Source organism: Lissotriton vulgaris, chromosome 6 (assembly GCF_964263255.1).
Source record: "Lissotriton vulgaris chromosome 6, aLisVul1.2, whole genome shotgun sequence".
Taxonomy (NCBI): domain Eukaryota; kingdom Metazoa; phylum Chordata; class Amphibia; order Caudata; family Salamandridae; genus Lissotriton; species Lissotriton vulgaris.
Window position 1 is genome coordinate 32242782 of NC_141694.1, and position 19604 is coordinate 32262385.

General features: G+C 47.9%; 1 protein-coding gene across 1 annotated transcript in view; it reads right to left on the reverse strand.

Moving 5' to 3' along the window:
• Window positions 1–19604, reverse strand: part of GLP1R (glucagon like peptide 1 receptor) — a 667920-nt gene that overhangs the window by 14095 nt on the left and 634221 nt on the right. Inside the window, exon 10 of the mRNA XM_086925577.1 lies at window positions 5733–5774. Within this exon, the coding sequence (XP_086781703.1) occupies window positions 5733–5774 (42 nt within the window). The remainder of the gene's footprint in view (window positions 1–5732; window positions 5775–19604) is intronic.

A 19604-nucleotide genomic window follows, 5' to 3' on the forward strand; every position in this document is an offset into this window, starting at 1 on the left:
GGGTTCAATACTCGCTCCTGTATCCAGCAAAACTTAAGGTAATGCATGAGCACACCGCGCACTTTTTCACGGATGCGCAATCGGCACTGAAATTCGCTAAGCACATTTGCGGTCCTGGGGCAAGACGGAAATCGCCGAGACTAGGGGATGACTCTGTCAACTAAGTGATAATGACTGAGCATGCTGTGGATACAGACAATGGGATGTCACCTGATCGGGCCCTTCTCATTTGGCCCATGTGAACTGCCTGCCCCTGTCCTTCTAAGTGCTTCGTTTGCCCTGATTTGGTCTGATTGTGGGCACTGAGGGTGGGCACTCTGTTGTATGTGAGGCTTCCGGTTCGTAACAATTTCCCTATGTTCTGCTGGGACGCCTGTGTTCGCCCCGGGGGGCGGGACGCCCTTCGAGTTGTGGAAGTTTCCATTCATGTGCAGCCACCCTGTGCAAACAGGGGTGTATGCTGGGAGCACCACGCCCCCATGGGGTATCTCCCACTGTTTTTGCTTCTAGTTTGCCAGAGCATTATATGGGACTCTGGTAGGGATTTATCACAACCTGATTGGGGGGTTGGTGAGGGCGGGGGGTGGAGGGGGGTGTTGGGATGTTTGCTAGTTTTTATGAAATGGTGCGATAGAGGACGTCATATGTCATATGCTATGTTCAGGGCATTGCTGTGCTTACTCCGAGTTGGAATGCTGATAGATGCGGCGGTGGGTACCGGGCGGGACCTGGCAGCTCTGCAAGAATCCCGAAATGGGGGGAGTTTAATTGTGGACATGGAACATTCGGGGTCTAGGGGACTACAAAAAAGCTAGGCTGATGCATGGGATGCTTGCCAGGCACAATGTGGACATATGTTTTGTACAGGAGACGCACATCAACTCCAACCCCTCGCCTAGGTTGAAGCACTCTCGGTGGTCACACGTGTACTCTGCTATCTACTCTACGCTAGAGGTGTGGCGATACTTATCCGCAGGGGTTTGGATTGGAGGGAACATGCCAGTATACTAGATAAGGAGGGAAGGTATGTTATTGTGCACGGCTCATTGCAAGGTAGGCCGCTGGTACTAGCAGCCATTTACGGCCCAAATGTAGACGATCCGGACTTTTTTCGAAATGTTTGGGCTCAGATCATGTTGCTGGATTGCTCACAAATTGTTTTGGGGGGCGATTTTAATGTGGTACTGAATGATGAGCTGGACCGCAGAGGCGTAGGGAGACCCACGCATACTAAGGCGCGTCAGGCGATTCTTGATGTGATGGATGAGGGCTTGCTGTCTGACGTGTGGAGATCTAGACACCCCGAAGACATGATGGGGACATGCATAACGAGCCATCATGCAGCCTGGTCCCGTTTGGACTACTGGCTTGTATCTCCTGATGTGGCGACTTGGGTGATGCAGGTAGATATACAGGCCAGATCGCTCTCAGACCACGCCCCCTGCCTGCTGGAACTGCGGGTACCCAGTGCTCCTAGGAGGGCATTTTCCTGGCGCCTGCCCCCCCATGCACTCACAGACTCTGCCTTCACTGAAGACATTAGGACAGATATAGTTAAATACTTTGAGGAGAACGAGGGCTCAGCATCATCAGAAGCTATAGTATGGGACGCATTCAAAGCGGTGATTCGAGGCCAATGTATTGCTAGACAGGCCGGGGTGTTGCGGGCTATCCATCATACACTTGCCCAGCTTGAACGAGAGTTAAAAGAACTAGATCTAGCCTTCTGCCGGGACCCTACACTGGAATTAGCAGGACAGATGAAATCCAAACTGATTGCATTTAATGAGGACGCTCAGCGGGAGGTGAAATTCCTGGAGAAGCAGGCGGAGGCCCGCAGATATGGAGAGGGGGACAGGCCGAGTAGGACCCTGGCACGACTGATCTCCCCTCGCTCACAAACACATTACATACACGCCATTCAGAATAGTGCGGGGACCCTGGTCGTTGGTCAGGAGGCTGTACTTGACGCATTCGCCGAGTTTTACACATCCCTATACACCACTAGACAGCCCACGATCCCAGCTTCCCTGGACAGCTTCTTAGATTCCATTGCTATCGTATGGTTCAATGACCTCCACCGCCGGTACATGGATGTCCCCGTCACTGTCCAGGACATAACCCAGGTGATTAAGAGCATGCCCGCGAACAAAGCCCCGGGCCCAGATGGCCTGACGACAGCCTTCTATAAGGCGTACGCTGAAGAACTGGCCCCAAAACTTCACTCTGTGTTTGCCGAGGTCCTGGAGTTGGAGTCCCTTCCGGACTCGATGCGCGAGGCCTTAATTATGACCTTGCTGAAACCAGACAAAGACAGCCAGGTCCTCGACTCGTATCGCCCCCTTTCCCTAATAAATGTTGACGTAAAAATTTATGCCAAGATCATTGCGGATAGACTTCAACCCCTGTTACCTTTGGTGGCACTTCCTGATCAATCCGGGTTTATTCCTGGCCGCGCCACCTCACATAACCTAAGAACGATCTTTTCCATTCTGCATTATCTACATCCCTCTATACAGGCCGCAGTGATTTTTCTAGACGCCACTAAAGCGTTTGATTCGCTCGAATGGCCCTACTTGTTCAGAATTCTAGGCAGAATGGGGTTTAGCCGCAACTTCATAACCCTTATTAGGTTGCTGTACGACGCACCCCGAGCACGAGTCAGCGTGAATGGGCTCATATCTCAACCTTTTGCCATATCTAGAGGGACCAGACAAGGTTGCCCCTTATCCCCACTGCTCTTTGCCATTGCAATGGACCCCCTTGCGGCCAGAGTACGCCAACATCATACTGCGAGAGGGATAGGCTTCAGTTCCCGAAGTCTGCTGATCTCCCTATATGCAGATGACGTCACACTATACGTCAATAACCCTGCTGAGAATTTGAACCCCCTACTGCGCGAATTTGTCCGCTTTGAAGGCTTGGCTGGTGTGTCCATTAACTGGTCCAAATCCGTCGCGTTTCCGTTAACCGACACCACCAGGGAATCACCATCTGACTATCCCCTGCGTTGGGAAACGGACGCAGTTAAGTACCTAGGGATATGGATCAGCCGCGACATACAGGAGCTGTGGACCCTAAATTTTGGCAAAGCAGTCGACTGGCTGGAGGGAAAGGTGGAAATCTGGAATAAACTCCCTCTGTCTCTGGTCGCGAGAATAGCGCTGGCAAAGATGGTGGTCCTCCCAAAATTCTTATATCTGTTTGTAAATATTCCGTTGCCCTTGCCAGCGCACTTTCATGCGCGTGTACGGTCGCTGTTGCTGACACTTGCGTGGGCTGGGGGCCAGGCGAGGACGTCTTGGGCGTTACTCACGCTCCCGCTGCGCCAAGGCGGCCTGGGAGCACCCGACATGAAATTGTACTCGCTGTGTGCGCAAGCACAATTCTTGCATTTCTGGGCCTTTCCCACCCCCTACCAGCCGCATGTCGCGGTGGAGCTGGCCGTAGCAGCCCCATCGCCACTGAGCGTAGCACTGTATGGCAAGGTTTCACGCCCGTCGGAAGACGTGGACACTGTGGACATGCTCCGCTGGTCATGGCGCGAATTACGTAATAGGGCGAGGCTCCCCCTACTCTACGCACCAGCCATTCCGCTACGTGGTAACCCAATGATGCCGTGCTTGCGCGATAGGGGCGGTGCCCTCACACTTCGAGGTCAAAGCCTACACACCTTCGCGGACTTATACCCAAACGGGACCTTCAGAGACCTGGGCTTACGCGCGGAAGGTCAATCTGAGTCATTCTCGGACTTACTCCTGTATCACTCCCTCAAGGAATCCTGTAAGGCATTGTGGCTCCAATTCCCAGAGGAACCACCGCAGCTCCTTGCCCTTCAAAACTTGCTTTCGAGACCCTCTCCTAAGAAGCTTGTGTCTCGGTTGTACAACTGCATGCAAGAGCAATTCCCAATCACTGTGCCCTCCTCTATGCAGGCCTGGAGCGCAGACCTGGAGACGCCCCTAACGGAGGAGCAATGGGAGTACTGTTGCAGACAACTCACTGCGCTATCGCCCAATTACAGATTGAGATTGGTGCACTTCAAATTCCTACATAGGTACTATCGCACGCCACTGTTACTGCACCGCATGGGCATCAGAGAGGACGCCACATGCTGGAAGTGTGGCAGCGCTGATGCATCCTTCCTGCATGTATCATGGAGCTGCCCTAAACTTGAGGAGTATTGGTCCAGCACCTTCACTGCCATTAATCAAATCCTGCACAGAACTGACGAGCCATCCCCACTTCTGGGTCTACTGGGATATGTTCAGGACACTTTGCCCAGGCATAGGAAGTTGCATGCGCTGTTGCTCCTTTATGCCAAGAGACAGGTGGCGGTAAACTGGGGTCGTAGGGTATTGCCTACATTTACTGCGTGGGTACGGGATGTAACATATGGAAACGCGCAGCTTGAGCACTACTGGGAGACGATGCCCACCGCATCCCGGCCTAAAGACATATGGGAGCCATTCACGCAGTGGTCACGGGAGCGTCCAGATTCCACCGCCTCTGGGCACTCGCCTGCAGGGGAGATCTCTGATGATATGGGTTGACATATCTGATACTGCACCTAGGACCTCATGTTGGGGTGGGACCTGAGTATGATAGTACTCCATGGATGTGAGTTGGAATTGACGGTGCCCTGATTGAACCTTTATGTTGATGTGTCTCCACATTTCGCGGTACCCCTCCCCTGGCCAGGTGATCCCTTGCGAGAGTCTGCTCCCCCCCCTCCTCCCCCACACAGTTGAGCGCTGCCGGCCCGTTGTGCTTCCTGCTGCTGCCTGCACTTCTGCAGCGTGGCGTCTTGCCCGGATGCATAGATCCTTCCACGCTAGTACCGCTATGCCCGTTCGATACTCCTCCTCTGCACCTGAGTTGGTTCTGTTGTTGTTTTTTTGGGGGGGGGGAGAGAAAACGGGTCTGTAGATTTAGACTGATCCGCACTGGAGGTTATTTACATCAAATGCCAGTATACATGCCTTGTTGCCTCGCTATTACCTCTCATTCGATAGCGTTCTATTTGTCTATTGACCCCAAAAATGTGAGACAAGTTGCTTAGCTACTGTTACATACGCTTGCTGCACGCTGAACACCGCCATATATAAGGTCACTACAAGGTACATTGAAAGGTGTGACACTTTGTTTATGTAATAATTCAATCTAATAGCGGCCAGCCTCCGGGTTGTTAGCGTGACGCTGTGTAACTTTTATAATCTCTAATAAACGTCTTACACAAAAAAATAAAAATAAACATATGTCTCACCAAATACCTCAAGGACCACCTACTCCTCAACACCAATCAATCTGGTTGCAGACTCAACCACAGCATGGAGACTGTCCTCATCATTGCCATGGATGACATCTGCGTGACTTTGGAAGGAGAAGACACAGCGTTCCTCAATATCCTGGACCTCCTTAAACCTCATGCAAGTGATGCACCAGTGTGTTCCACACAGGCCACAGTACAACCATCACCCTTTGCACCAAGCCCTCAGGCATACAGGAATGCAATGCAAACCGCAGCGCCTCACAGCTCTATCAGTGGGTATGAAGCCAAAGTCCAAAATACAGAAGTAGAGTAGCTACATAACCCCTCTGAAGGGGACCTTACAAGGAGTTGGGAAAGGATAAACAAATACCAATACAATAAAATACAGTGCTGCTAAAAACTACCGATTTTACATCCCTACATGAAGCTGCTGTAAACCTTTGTACACACAGGATCTTACCTCATTGTTGATGAAACAGTAAAGAATGGCAACCATCAGTCCCTGGAATAAAAAAAACAAAAACATGAATTTGCCTCCAGAGCTTCACAGAGAGCTGGAAATAAAATAAAATAGAAATTGGTAAAAAGCATATATTGGAGCTTGAAGTTTGAGTTTAAAGTTAAAACTTTTGGTTACACAGATATCTCTCGGAACCTAAATCTACCTCGGAGTCTGCACCCACGTCTGCCTCAGGGTCTGCTCCCATATCTACCTCGGAGTCTGCACCCATGTCTATCTTGGGATCTGTACCCATATCTACCTCAGGGTCTGCTCCCACATCTACCTCGGAGTCTGCACCCATGTCTATCTCGGGGTCTGCACCCACGTCTGCCTCAGGGTCTGCTCCCACATCTATCTCGAGGTCTGCACCCACGTCTGCCTCAGGGTCTGCTCCCACATCTATCTCGAGGTCTGCACCCATGTCTGCCTCAGGGTCTGGGACTACTTCCATGTCTACCTCAGCGTCTGCACCCAGGTCTACATCAAGGTCTTTTTGAGCATCCTTAGTGAGAGACAAGTATGTAAGAAAGTGTTCTCTTTAATGTGACAATAGGGGCTTGTAAATTTTCCCCTATGACTCTAAGTTGCATACTCAGGAAACATACATGCACTTTTGCAACAGTGAACTGTATGTTCACTGTCGCAAAGCAATCTCAGTGCTCTGGAAAAAAGGAAAAATAATGGACAACCGTTGTGTAAGAAATACCGTTGAGTAAGAAATGCACCTAATACAAATGTAGTACCTGTGATAAAGGAAAATGCAAATACAATAATTGTGAGAAAAGCAAATACCAATACAGTGCTAGTGAATCAAGCAAATGCAGTGTTAGTAATGAAATGTAAGCAAATATAGTAGTTTTGGGAATAGCAAACACAAATACAGTTTAAAAGACTGAAGCAAATTCAGAGTTTGTGATTGAAAGAAAAGCAGTGCTTGTGAGGAGAGCAAATGAAGTGCTTCAGTGTGAAACAAATGCAAATGTGTTACTTGTGAGTGTAGCATGTGTTATGTGCATTTGTAAAGTGCACTATCGCCCGTCAGGGTATCCCGGTGCTGTGCAGGTGTGTGTGCCCAGTCCTGCCTATGATAGATTGGATAATTGAAAAGCCAGGTCTTCAGCTTCTTGCAGAATGCAAGAAGAGAGGAAGGGGCTTTGATGTGAAGTGGGAGGCTGTTTTACACCTTAGCAGCGATGTAATAGAATACCGTTCTCCTGATCTAGTTTTGTGTATGCCTGGGATATGTGTTAGTAAGAGTCCTGCTGAGCGTATGTGTCTGGAGGGTTGGTGGAAGGAGTGGTGCCTGTTCGGCTAGATGGGCCTAAGTTTTGCAGTGCCCTGAGTGTGTGTGTGAGGAGTTTGAAATGAGTGCGTTTGTGTATCCGAGCTTGCTGATGACTAGGGCGGGTGACAGTTTTCCTAGTGTTGCTTGGGAACCATTTACAGATCTTCCTCAGCATCTTCAGAATGTGGAAGCAGAATGCAGTGACGGTGTTGACTTGTTTGGTCATGTCCAGTTTGCAGTTGATGATTAAGTCAAGGTTTTCTGGCTGGGCTGCTGGATGTGGGGCTGGCACAGGCAGGCCACCAGTTGGAGTTCCATGGTGAGGTGTTCTTGCCAAAGATCACAATTTCTGTTTTGTCAGTGTTGAGCTTGAAACAGTTGACTTTCATTCAGTCAGGAATTTCGGTTATGCAGGCTTGTGAGTGAAGCAAATGCAAATATTGTGCTAATTAAGGAGGCACATGTAGCACTTGTGTGAGAAATCCAATCAGTGAAACAAACAAAATGCAATTCTTGTGAGTGAGACAAATACAAGTGCAATGCTTGTGATTGAAGCAAATACGAAAGCAATGCTTGAGAGTGAAACAAAGGCAGCAATTTTAAAATAAATAAATGTAGTGCTTGTGAATGAAAGAACTGCATATGATGTGGTTGTGAGTGGAGGAAATGCACTGCTTATGAATGAAGCAAATGTGTATGAAAACAATAAATGAAAAAGCTTTGCTTGTTGTGAGTGGAGGAAATACAGATTAGGTGTTTGTGAGTACTGAAACTACAAACGTGTTCACAAACACACTTGTCAAAATAATTGACCTTGTCCAGAAAGAGTATGACAGTTCTGAGCATAAATGCAAACAGAAAAAAAGTCTGAGGGGACAGAAAAGGTCGGATTAAAACCTGGTGCATTTTATGGGAAGGCTGAGCAAATCATGATATGAGATTACCAGTGGTGCATTTACTCAGAACGCATAAACTCTGAACATATCTGCAGCATCGGGATCACGAAGCATTAACCCGTAGAGTGCTCATGACGAGCTCAGCTCGTCATGAGGCACGGTTGAGCTGCACTTATGACGAGCTGAGCTCGTCACAGCCGTTGGAACGTTCGCACGCGGGGATAATTTTCCCGCTGTGCTGAACGTTCCAAAACGGGTGTGGTCGCGACAAGCTCAGCTCGTCATGAGGGCAGCCCCGCTGTGCCTCATGATGAGCTGAGCTCGTCACAAGCACAGACACGCAGCGCACGGCCCCCCTCCCCCCGCACAGCGGGGGGAAAACACCCCGCAGTGAAGGGGTTAAAGAGCGGAAACCGAGCTTTGATTCCTTCTGTTTGAGCCAAGCACATATGTTTCGCTACCGAATCTACTTTCCAAAATGTTCATACCGTAAAAGCCTGGTGGGCAGCTACTGAAGCAAGTTATGGAAGACTTCACAACCAAGCACTCCCATCTCTGTCCTAGAACAAACACTGATCAGCATATGTACCGGAGGATTGTGCCGCCAGAACGCCACTATTTCCATCTCCCTGGTGGCACAATGCCCTGCTCCATATTTACCAGGCATATTTACCAGGCAGAATTAAGCCACTTTGGGTGACCTTGTAAATATGGCCCTCCTCTGCACCGTTTTCTGCATGAAAGAAGTGTGCACTGGGTGTTGCTGTGGGTGTTGCAGTGGGTTTCCACCGCAACAACTATTTCTTTTTGATGCTGCCCCAGATTTACAAGGTTATGTAAATCTGAGGCAGCGGCAACAACTAACACCACGCAAAAGCAGGCATCAGATTGGTTCAACCACGAGAAATACTTTTATTTCTCCTCGGTTTTGCTCTTTCTACGTGTGCTGCATTCTGCAGCACACGTAGAAAGTGCAAATCACCGTTAAAGATTGTTTATGTGCAGGAAGGTGTTCCTTCCTGCACTTACAAAATAATTCTCATCAACAAAGTCACCCTTGTACCAAGGTGCAAGGATGTCTGTGTTGCAGACAATCATCCCTGCAACGCAGGTACTCTTGCACTATGGCACAAGGGTATCTATGTTGGCGCTAGGAAGCTATTTTTAGCGCCAACGCAAGGGAAAACACAGGGGTGCGCCGTATTCTTCTGAATACGATTCTTCCCTGCGTTTCTTAAATGATGCACCAAGGCGCTGCAAAATGTGCCGCAGTGCACCAATTCCTTGTGAATGTACCCTGGAGTGTGGCTTAGAAGATAACAGCCCCTTCCACAAGCCTCAATCACAGGAGAAGTCATGGCCATTTCTGCACCACCTGGGAGACCTATCCCTTTGTCTTTTGTTGATCACATCTTTAAATAATGAGCTGGATTTACAAAACTCAGGACAAAGTACAAGGAGGAAGTTTACTACATTATGGTTATGCCCACACCTGGAGTACGCTTCTGACTGTTTTGGAATTTAAAAAGAATTCTAGGAGTACTTCTTGATGGATACATGAGTCGTAAACATAAAAGTACTCAAATAAATATGTAGTTTCCAGTGAAGAATGATAGGTTTACACTTCCATTTCATGAAAAATGAGACAAAGGTGCACCCGTTTTTCGCATCAGACAGAGAAAATGCTTCCCCTCTTTAAAATCCCCACTCCTCCTCCAATCCCTGCCACCAACCCGGATTCGCGATATTCTCATTGGTTTGGAGTGATACCCTTCCATGATTTAGTTGGAAACAAAGTTACTTCTGTCTTTGGAAACTGCAGGTAAATATCCAGAAACGTGTAGCTTGCGGGCCTTCACCTGGTTTCACAGGAACCAAGGGACACTCACAAATATTGGAAATTGCACCATGATTGCAGATACCAATTGTAAGGGCTAATTAACGCCATCAAACAATGAGGAATTGGGAACTAAACATTCATGGGACTCGTTTATAAAAAGTGTTGCAACGCTGCTGTAAAACAGCGATGCAAGACTTTTCAGTGCGCCATCCCTGCGACACCTTGGATGTGCAGTATTTACCGTTAGCCGCTCCATGTTACAAGGATGTACAGAAACCTCAGGAATCTTGATGTAAAAGTGGCGCATTGCTGGGGTGTGTCTGAAAACAGACGCAACTCCAGCAATGTGTCCTTTCACATGGGGCAAGCCCCATCCCATGTGAAAGGGCCTGTGTCAGTCTTACGCCTGCTGCGAAGTAGATGTAAGATATTGACGCATTTGCATCCTAGAAGTGGCGCCGTGAAATCTCATAGATATAACTGCTCCACTTCTACGATGCTTACTTGCGGGGGATGCCCACTCTGCATGCATTAAACCTGATGCAGGTACAATGTAACGCAGGGGTTTACAAAGTGATGCATCTGTCTAGTGTTCATCATTTTGTAAATATGGTGCAACGTAGCGCATGATTTACTTTGCCAGTGCATCAACAAACTGACGGATCGGCGGCATAAAAGTGCTGCACGGGGCTCAGCCCCTTATAAGTTTAAAGGACTTCTAAAGTGCAGTATGTTTTACACTAGGGGTCAAAGGTTACATGGTACGTGAATTTCTCACAGGAATCCATACTGATATAATAGAGAGCCTAAATTTTTGAGGCGGGTAATCTCAGGAACCACAGCACCAATCACAACACCCAATACAGCGTTGGAAAGGGCAGTTGCAGCAGAAGGACATAGGCTATGCAGACGCCCACCATATACATTTAAAATGTAAAAGAAGCGTGCCAGCAAAGTAGTCCCTTGTGGGCGTGTCTGCATTGTGCTGTGGGCGTGTGCTGGGGGCGTGACAAATGCTGGGGGCGTGTGGTTCGTTCCGCCCTTCATGCCATGTATCATATCGTGTGCTGTGGGTGTGTGCTGGGGCGTGGGCGTGTACGGGGCGCGGGATTACGGAAAAAAAAGCGAGCGTTTTGCCCAATATTTCAGTTTTTTCTTCCCAGGTTCTGTACATTCCAGCTCTGGGTGTCCACCCTGCTCCCTTTAAATACCCCTGCACCCTTTAAATACCTCTGCACCCCATAATCATAACCCACCCTTACTCCTTAAAATACCCCAACACCATTAAACACTAACCCATCTTAACCCTATAAATATACCCTGTACTCCAAAACCCAAACCTATCCCTAAACCCTAAAAATACCCCTGTGCCCCAAAAGCCAAACCTAGCCCTGAACCCTATAAATACCCCTGTACCTCAAAACCCAAACCCTGAACCCTAAAAATACCCCTGTACCCCAAAACCCAAACCTACAACTGAACCCTAAAATGCCCCTGTACCCCAAAACCCAAACCTACAACTGAACCCTAAAATACCCCTGTACCCCAAAACCCAAACCTAGCCATGAACCATAAAAATAACCCTGTACCCCAAAACCCAAACCTACCCCTTGAGGTTCCGTGACGATCGTAAGTGGTGTTTTCGACTCGCACAAATATGGTCGAGTCTGGTATCTATGAACCGCAAATGACGAGTTTAGTGGGTGTACGCAGTTTCGCTGTGTTAACCTAAACCGTTCGTTTGTTTCGTGGGTTTCTATCTGTACCCACGGGTTCCATCTTAGATATGGCATCCATTTTGTCTCTTGCCCTCAAGTAGCCAGCGAACAGACGCTGTCCGCTTCGCGACCCTGGGATTCCCAAGACTCTTGCGGAAGACACATTTCCTTTGAAAGTGTCTTTATGACGAGGGGGATGATACTGTAAGGCAGATGGCCCCGCTCGAGGCTCATCTTGCCGTGCCGGACTATTGTCTCAGCCGTGCATCTCATTAGGCACGTCCCTTTGATGCCTGTAGCTCGTGTTTCCCGATACCACCCCTTTTACACCCTTTCCGATCTCCCCACTGTTTCTGCCTTCCTCTGCACCTGTCTCTGTTCCTTCTTCGATCTGTTTACTGCCGATTGGAATGTACTAATGGTGGGAAGATGGGTTTTTACAGTTGGGAACCACCGAATGTTTCTGTACTTATGTTCCGGACCTTGAATACATCAAAGCGACCCCTCTTGGGGATAATGATGGGAACCAAGTTGTAAACCTTTGTGTACCATGTTAACCTATGAGAGAAATGTGTATAAAAAGGAGCGATCCACAGTAGCAAATCGAATCAAATCCCGCGAACATACCTGCTGTGTACTTCACGTGACTTCTGTGTTCCCTGCAGTAAATAAACCTCGAATCTTTGACGCCGAAGGAAGTGTCCCGTGTCTCTGTCATTTGTACGCCGGAACAGGTTACCCACGAAGGTTTCAGGTGTTGTCCCCTGGCACCGCTGGGTCTTAAATAACCCAGTCCTTCAGTTGGCGCCCAACGTGGGGCTGCATCAGTGGTACCGGTCCAAGCCCGACGATCGTGAGGAACTTCGTGTGAAATCTCCGAGGGAAGGTGCACCCCGCTTCATCGATCCTGTTGTCGAAATAAGTGGCCCGACGACTTTTCCCGCGAAGATTCCCGCCTCCTGACGGCTGCGACGGACTGCTGCCCTGACTGTAGACCTGTTTTGGCGCCTGGCGTAGACCTTGGTACAGCGAGACGATTGACGGGCCTTCCTGGTGACGCCATCGATCTTTGAGTTAAGTATTTGTGGGTCGCTCCCAGAGTCCTTGGTTGTGGTTGCTTAGTTGTTGCATGGTTCCATTGCATTTGTGGTTCTTCGTACTTGGTTCTTTGTTGTGATATTTGACGACTGCAGACGCCAAAAACCGAGGGTTTTTGCTTTTTACTGGGACTTGGTAAATCCCGTAACCCTTGAAGTTTGTGAAACTCGGCTAGTGTGCAAGATGCCTGGTCGTAGTAATTTGTTTAGTTGTTTCAGACGTTGTGGTACGGATTCCCGGCTGGAGGACTCATGTCCAATACCTCCGGTTGGAACTCCCACTTATGAGCTCTATAGTAAGCACGGTTTAGGTCCGATTACCTTTAATGAATATTGGATTCGTTACACCAAAAAAGATGGTGTCCTTAGTTGGCCACCTCATGGTAGTTTTGAGACCCCGATTTTAGATAACTTCGAGGCTAAATTGTTCAAGAAAAAGTCAAGGCCGGCCATGTTTGATGCCTTTCGGTTATGGCGCAAAGAAGCCAGACAGAAAGAGATCAGACAGACAAAACGTAATCAGAAAGATGGTGTTGCTACCATTGTAAAGAAAGCAGAGCAGTTTCAGCGTGATAAGGAGGAAAAGGAAAAGGAAGTTTTTGACAGGCTTCAGCGTATGACTATAGATAAATGTTATCCTGCTTTGCCAACGGAGTCGGATAAGAAGGAGGAATTAGTTGAGGATCCTTTAATGTCCTATCTTATGAAGTCACCACCTCCGTACGCACAGGGTACCACAGCTCCTGTGGTTCCCCCTGCCCCTGCTCCTGTGCCTGTTCCCCAACCTGTTCCTCAACCTGTACCCGTTCTTCCGACTGTTCCTACTCCTTTGTCTACTTCTGTTCCTACTGCTCCTCCGCTCGTACTTCCACATACTCCTGCTCCCGCTACTGCTCCTGTTCTACTTACTCCTACTGCTTCTTCTGTTCCTACTCCTTCTCTTGTTACTACTCTATCGTATACTTCTCCAACTACTCGACGTCGTACCCCTTCAATGGCTGCTAATTTTGCTAATTCTCTTGGACCTATTTCTGAATCCGCTGATTCGGACGGTCCACAAAGACGTAGTCAGCTTCCTGGTAATAGGGAACGTGCCGCGATGTATAACATGGCAATGTCATGGATGTTGCATCCTTATAGAAATCCTCCACGTTCGGTGTTGAATACGTTTAGTCAGTTCAATATACCGACGCAGAGGTATGTTTTTGAAGAAATGTGCAAGGTTTTGCGCGATCAAATATCGTCGGATGCATCGGAAGATGTATTAACTGCCTTGACCAACTTACAGCTTCAGTTTTCGAGTGGAATGGTAGTGGGTACCAATGTTCGACGTGCCATCGAGCAATTATTGGCCCTCCGTCCCTCTCCGATACCTCAAGCATTGTTCGTTGAGGATGTTGAGAGACAGTTAGATGCGTCTGGTCAGTATCCCATGCGCGAAGTTCCTCCAGTATGGATGCCAGCTAATCCTCAGGCTCAACCTCCGGTATTGGCACATTTCCAGAGAGTATGGATACATCTCCCATGGAAACGGTCAGAAGTGTTACAGGTGAAGCAATCTTTGCCTGACCCTCGCAAAAATCCTGCAGGGTATTATAAGGAATTGTCGCAGCTCGTAGACGCTACGATAATGAATCTTGCCGATATTGATATGCTGTTTGGCAACGTCGTACCGCAACCGGTATGGGCCAAGATTCGTCACGAAGACCATGCAAACGAATTAGGTGGTGATTGGGCTGCTCTTACTGCGGCAGATGCACGACAAACTGGTGGGGCTAAGCCTGAACAGATTATTGCTGCTCTCCCTCAGAGAATTATTACCCTGATGAAAACGCTTATGCCAGCTATGAGGGTGAACTGGGACAAGTTGTCAGCTTGTAGACAGAAGAAGGACGAGAGTGTCTCTGATTTCTTTACGAGATTTGAGGAGGCATTCATCGATCATAGTGGTCAGGATATGGGTACCGAGGGTGGTCAGCGGTTGTTTGTGGATAAATTTGTCTCAAACTTATTGCCCGACTTGAGCAATAAATTAAAAAATTCTGAGAGTGCGTGGGCTGTCTCTACATCTGCTCAAATATTGGCTACGGCACAGTATTATGAGAATAGGGAGAAAGAAGAGACTGACCGTGCCGATAAAAAGACGAAAGAACTCAAGACTAAGGTGTTGTTGCAGCAAGCGTATCCTCCGCGTTCGAATCAGAATGATTCGCAGCAACGGAATCGATCGCAGTCGCAATCTAATAGGTCGCAATCGCGAAATGACTCTTCTTCGCAAAGATCTTCGTTAGGATACAATCAGTGTGCCTATTGTAGACAGGAGGGTCATCTGAAATTCAACTGTCCTGTTCTAAATAAGCGTAATAGTGGTAACACATCTAGGGGAGGTCGTGGTGGTTCTCAGCAGACATCACGTGGTAGGGGTCGTGGTGCTCCCAATGATCGTTCAGACAATTCGTCAAATTCCAACAATTGTTTTGATCAACGTGGATCATCGCAAGGACGATCTGCGCAGTACAATGTAGATGATTATTACGTCGATCAGGGAACTGACGACGGTAATTACTAGGACAGCCATAGACAAGGAGAGGGAGTAGTATCAGTTCCGGTTGATCAGAGAGGGCCTTCCGTTGCAGTTGCCACATCGGGCGTCGTTGAGCCTTTTCTGTTGGACACTGGTGCAGCGAAAAGTTCCATCATGCACTCGAAACTCCCTGGCGCACCTTTGTCTGGCTTAACCAATGTTTCCGTTGGATTCTCTGGCGCCCCTGTTAGCAATCCGGTTTCGTGCCCTTTGCCACTTACAATTGGGCCTCATGAGCTGAAAGCTCCGTTGATTTTGACCACTGGTTGTGGTGAAAATCTTTTGGGCCTGGATTTGCTAAAACGTTTGTATGCGACTTTGTACTGTTCTCCTGCGGGAGTAAAGCTTACTTTGGGAGAGAGAGTTATCTCTCCAATGTACTTGTCTCTCGATAAACTTCCACCGGAATTGAGTTCTCTTCCTGCATCTTTGTGGGCAACAGGTCCCAATGACGTGGGCCTGCTTGACATCTCCCCTTATGTTGTTCATGTGAAATCTAATGTGCGACTGCCACGTATTCCCCAGTATCGAATCTCTCTTGACGGTGAACGGGCGCTGTTGGCGATCATCTATGATTTGATCGAGAAAGATGTTATTGAGGAGACTCAGGGAAACGTGTGCAACAGCCCTGTACTGCCTATCTTGAAACGTACCGATCCTTCCAAACCACCTGTTTATCGTTTTGTTATCGATTTGCGGGAGGTAAATAAAATTGTGATTCCTCAGTTCCCTGTTGTGCCTGACATCACGGCGTTACTGACTCTAATTCCAGCTTCGGCATCATGGTTTTCAGTGATCGATCTGAAGAATGCGTTCTTCAGTATTCCGATTGCTGAGGAAAGCAGAGACCTGTTCGGTTTCTCTCTTGGTGGTCGTAGCTTCCGGTTCAAACGTGCTCCTCAAGGCTACTGTGAGAGTCCATCGATATACAGTCAAGCCTTGAAGGGCCAACTAGATGCATTTGTGTTGCCGGCTGGTGCGGCCTTAATCCAATACGTTGACGATTTATTGGTGGCCGCAGATACTCAGGACATTTGTAAAATTGCCACGGTGTCGTTGTTGCAACATCTCTGTGACTTACATCACAAGGTGTCACCTTCTAAACTTCAATATTGTTGTCAAGAAGTAACCTATCTAGGTCACTTATTGTCAAAGGAGGGAAGAAGGTTGACCCCAGAGAGAATTGCAGCCATTGCGCGCATATCTGTGCCAACAACCCAAAGAGATGTGCGTGCCTTTCTAGGTATCACGTCATACTGCAGACAGTGGATTCCAAATTTTTCATTGTTAGCGAAACCATTGGTGGCTCTTACGTGCAAGGATGTTTCAACTCCTTTACCATGGACGGAAGAATGTCAGAAAAGTTTTTCTGAACTACGTGATGCATTGTGTTCGGCTCCTGTGTTAGGTACTCCTGACTACAGCAAGCCGTTTACACTATACGTTCACGAGAGGGAAGGTTGTGCGTTGAGTGTTTTAACGCAACCTTTTGGTGATAAGCAGCGTCCATGTGCATATTTTTCCTCGACCTTGGACCCGGTAGCTAGAGCATTACCGAGTTGTTTAAGAGCAACAGCGGCAGCTGCGGTGTCCATCCGACAATCAGCAGGATTGGTCATGGATAATATGCTTACGGTGATGGTGCCACATGCAGTTGACACTCTTTTAAATCGTACGAAAACTCAGCACTTGACGAGTGCGAGGTTGTCTGGGTACGAGTTGACGTTGTTGGCAAGTCATATTCAGATAAAACGTTGCAATGTTTTGAACCCGGCGACTTTGTTGCCAATTAGTGCAGAGTCAGATGAAGTAACAGCGCATGACTGTTACTTAAGGACTGAGGAGGAAACAAAAGGTCGAGTGGACCTTAAAAACACTCCTTTGGAAGATCCCGATGGAACTTTGTATGTGGATGGTTCATGTTTTAAATTGCCAAATGGTGATGTGACTACTGCGTATGCTGTGGTAACGTTGAATACTGTTGTGGAAGCTGCGAGATTGAATCAGAACTCTGCCCAGGCTGCAGAGCTGATTGCTTTAACTAGAGCGTGTGTGTTGGCGAAAGGGAAACGTGTGAATGTGTTTACCGACAGCCAATATGCTTTTGGCGTCGCTCATAGCTTTGGACGATTGTGGAGAGAGAGAGGTTTTATGACGTCGCATGGTACGAAGATTCAGCATGGACAGCTTGTGAATGATCTTTTGGAGGCACTTACGTTGCCTAAGCAGGTAGCGATTGTTAAATGTAGTGCGCATCGTAAGGTGACGGATGATGTTGGTCGTGGTAATGCGTTTGCGGATGAGACTGCTAAGGAGACTGCCCGGAACCTTAGCACTAGAATGTATGTGACGAGTTCGGTTAGGTGGCCTACAGAGACTAGTATGTGTGAGGACACTATCGAGAGTGTGAGAACAATTCAGAATGAGACTGAAAAGACGAAGTGGAAAGAGAGTACGGGAAAGTTGGATGCGAATGGTTGTTGGGTCGATTTGTCGGAGCACAAGAGGTGGATGTTGCCAGATGCGTATGTGCTGGCTGTTGTGACAATGGCACACGGGTTAGCACATATTAGTGCGAAAGGTATTTGTAAGTTGTTGTCTCCTGTGTGGAAGAATGACGGTATTACGAAATGTGCTGAGAGATTGGTGAAGAATTGCATGATATGCATGTTGTACAATCCTGGTAAGGGGACCCCCACACCTCCTGGCCATTTTGCTCCCCCTTCATATCCCTTTGAAGTAATCCAGCTAGACTTCATCCATATGAAGCGATGCAATAATCTGAAATACGTTTTAGTTGTGGTTTGCGCGTTCTCCCGATGGATTGAAGCCTATCCTCTTAAAGACAATACAGCCCTGTCTACTGCGAAAATCCTGCTGAAGGAATACTTTCCTCGGTATGGAATGCCCCGAATTGTATGGTCTGATAACGGAAGTGAGTTTGTAGGGAGTGTGATGAAGAGTGTGTGTAAGGGCCTTGGAATTAATCAAAAATTCCACAGCGCCAATCATCCCCAGTCAGCAGGTTTGGTTGAAGGGTATAATGGCACCCTTAAACTCAAACTGGCTAAGATTCAGGCTACGACTGGTCTTTCGTGGCCTGACGCTTTGCCCCTTGCCTTGTTGTCAACAAGGGCGACAGTACACTCCCGAGTAGGGCTCAGTCCCTATGAAATAGTGTTCGGCCGTCCTGCGAATGTTTGGGGGGTCCCTAGACCAAGTGTATTTTCCAATCTTGAGTATCCAATGTTGATTGATTATCTTCATGATTTGACTGCTAAACTGAGGTTAATTCACCAACAGGTTTACGAAGCACTGCCGACGCAGACGGAGGGTCCAGGCCACCAGCTCCAACCCGGAGATTGGGTGGTTACTCGCAATTTTGCTCGCAAGAAGAATTTGGAACCCCGCTTTACTGGACCCTTCAAGGTCCTCCTTGCCACGAGAACTGCCGTCCGTTTGGAAGGGCGCAAAAATTGGGTGCATGCCACCCATACGAAGAAGGTTCCTATACCTTTACCGGCAGACTCGTGGGTGAGGAAGGGCATTGCTTCATCTGAAACCGAAGGACTACAGACCTTTGTACCCTTTAGCGACGCACAGCCTGCTGGAGAATCCTCAGTGCAGCAGAAAGACATTGTTGAACATTTGCCATCACAAAACTCAAGATCGGAACAATCGACTGATCAGCAGAACTCTGTTCCCTCATCGGATTCTTTGTTTGACGAACAGACACGTCCTGGGAAAACTCGATACTTTTTGCGATCCAGCACCAGAGACTAATAAAAGTTCCCGTTTTGTCCCTCGACATCTACATTATCCCATTTGCCATGAGCAGTCTAAAACACTCGTATAACTGTGATTATTCTTGTAAATATTGAGTTTCGTTCCACATGTGTTTTTACTTCCACAGCTAAGAGACTTTTTGTATATATTTGTAAATAAGATACCTTGCATCCAGGTGTACCGTAGGGCCGCGCGTGTACTTCCTTCTGGTTAGTAGGTCTTGGCGCTAGGTCAAAGACCGTCGGTTCCTGGGAACTCCTAGGGATTGACTACTGCTACACAGAACGAAGTGCGTCAAGAAACGTTGCGGACGGTCGTAGGGGATGGCGTTTTCAAAGCTGATGGACTTGGAAGAAGCTCAGGCGCAAAGATTTAAACTGCAACAGATCACTCGTACCAAATGTTTTATGTTTCAAGTGTTCCTTCTGTTTTTGGTTCTTTCTTCGCTATTGGCGGGTGGGGTGTATTATATGATACCGTATTTCCTACTCTCTGCCTTACCTAATCCTACTCCTGAACCCAAACTTATCTCCACTGCATCCCCTCATTCTTTCCATATCTTACCCGAACACGAACAGGCTAGACGTGCAGAATTCAGAAATAATTCCTTTATTCAGCTCCTTC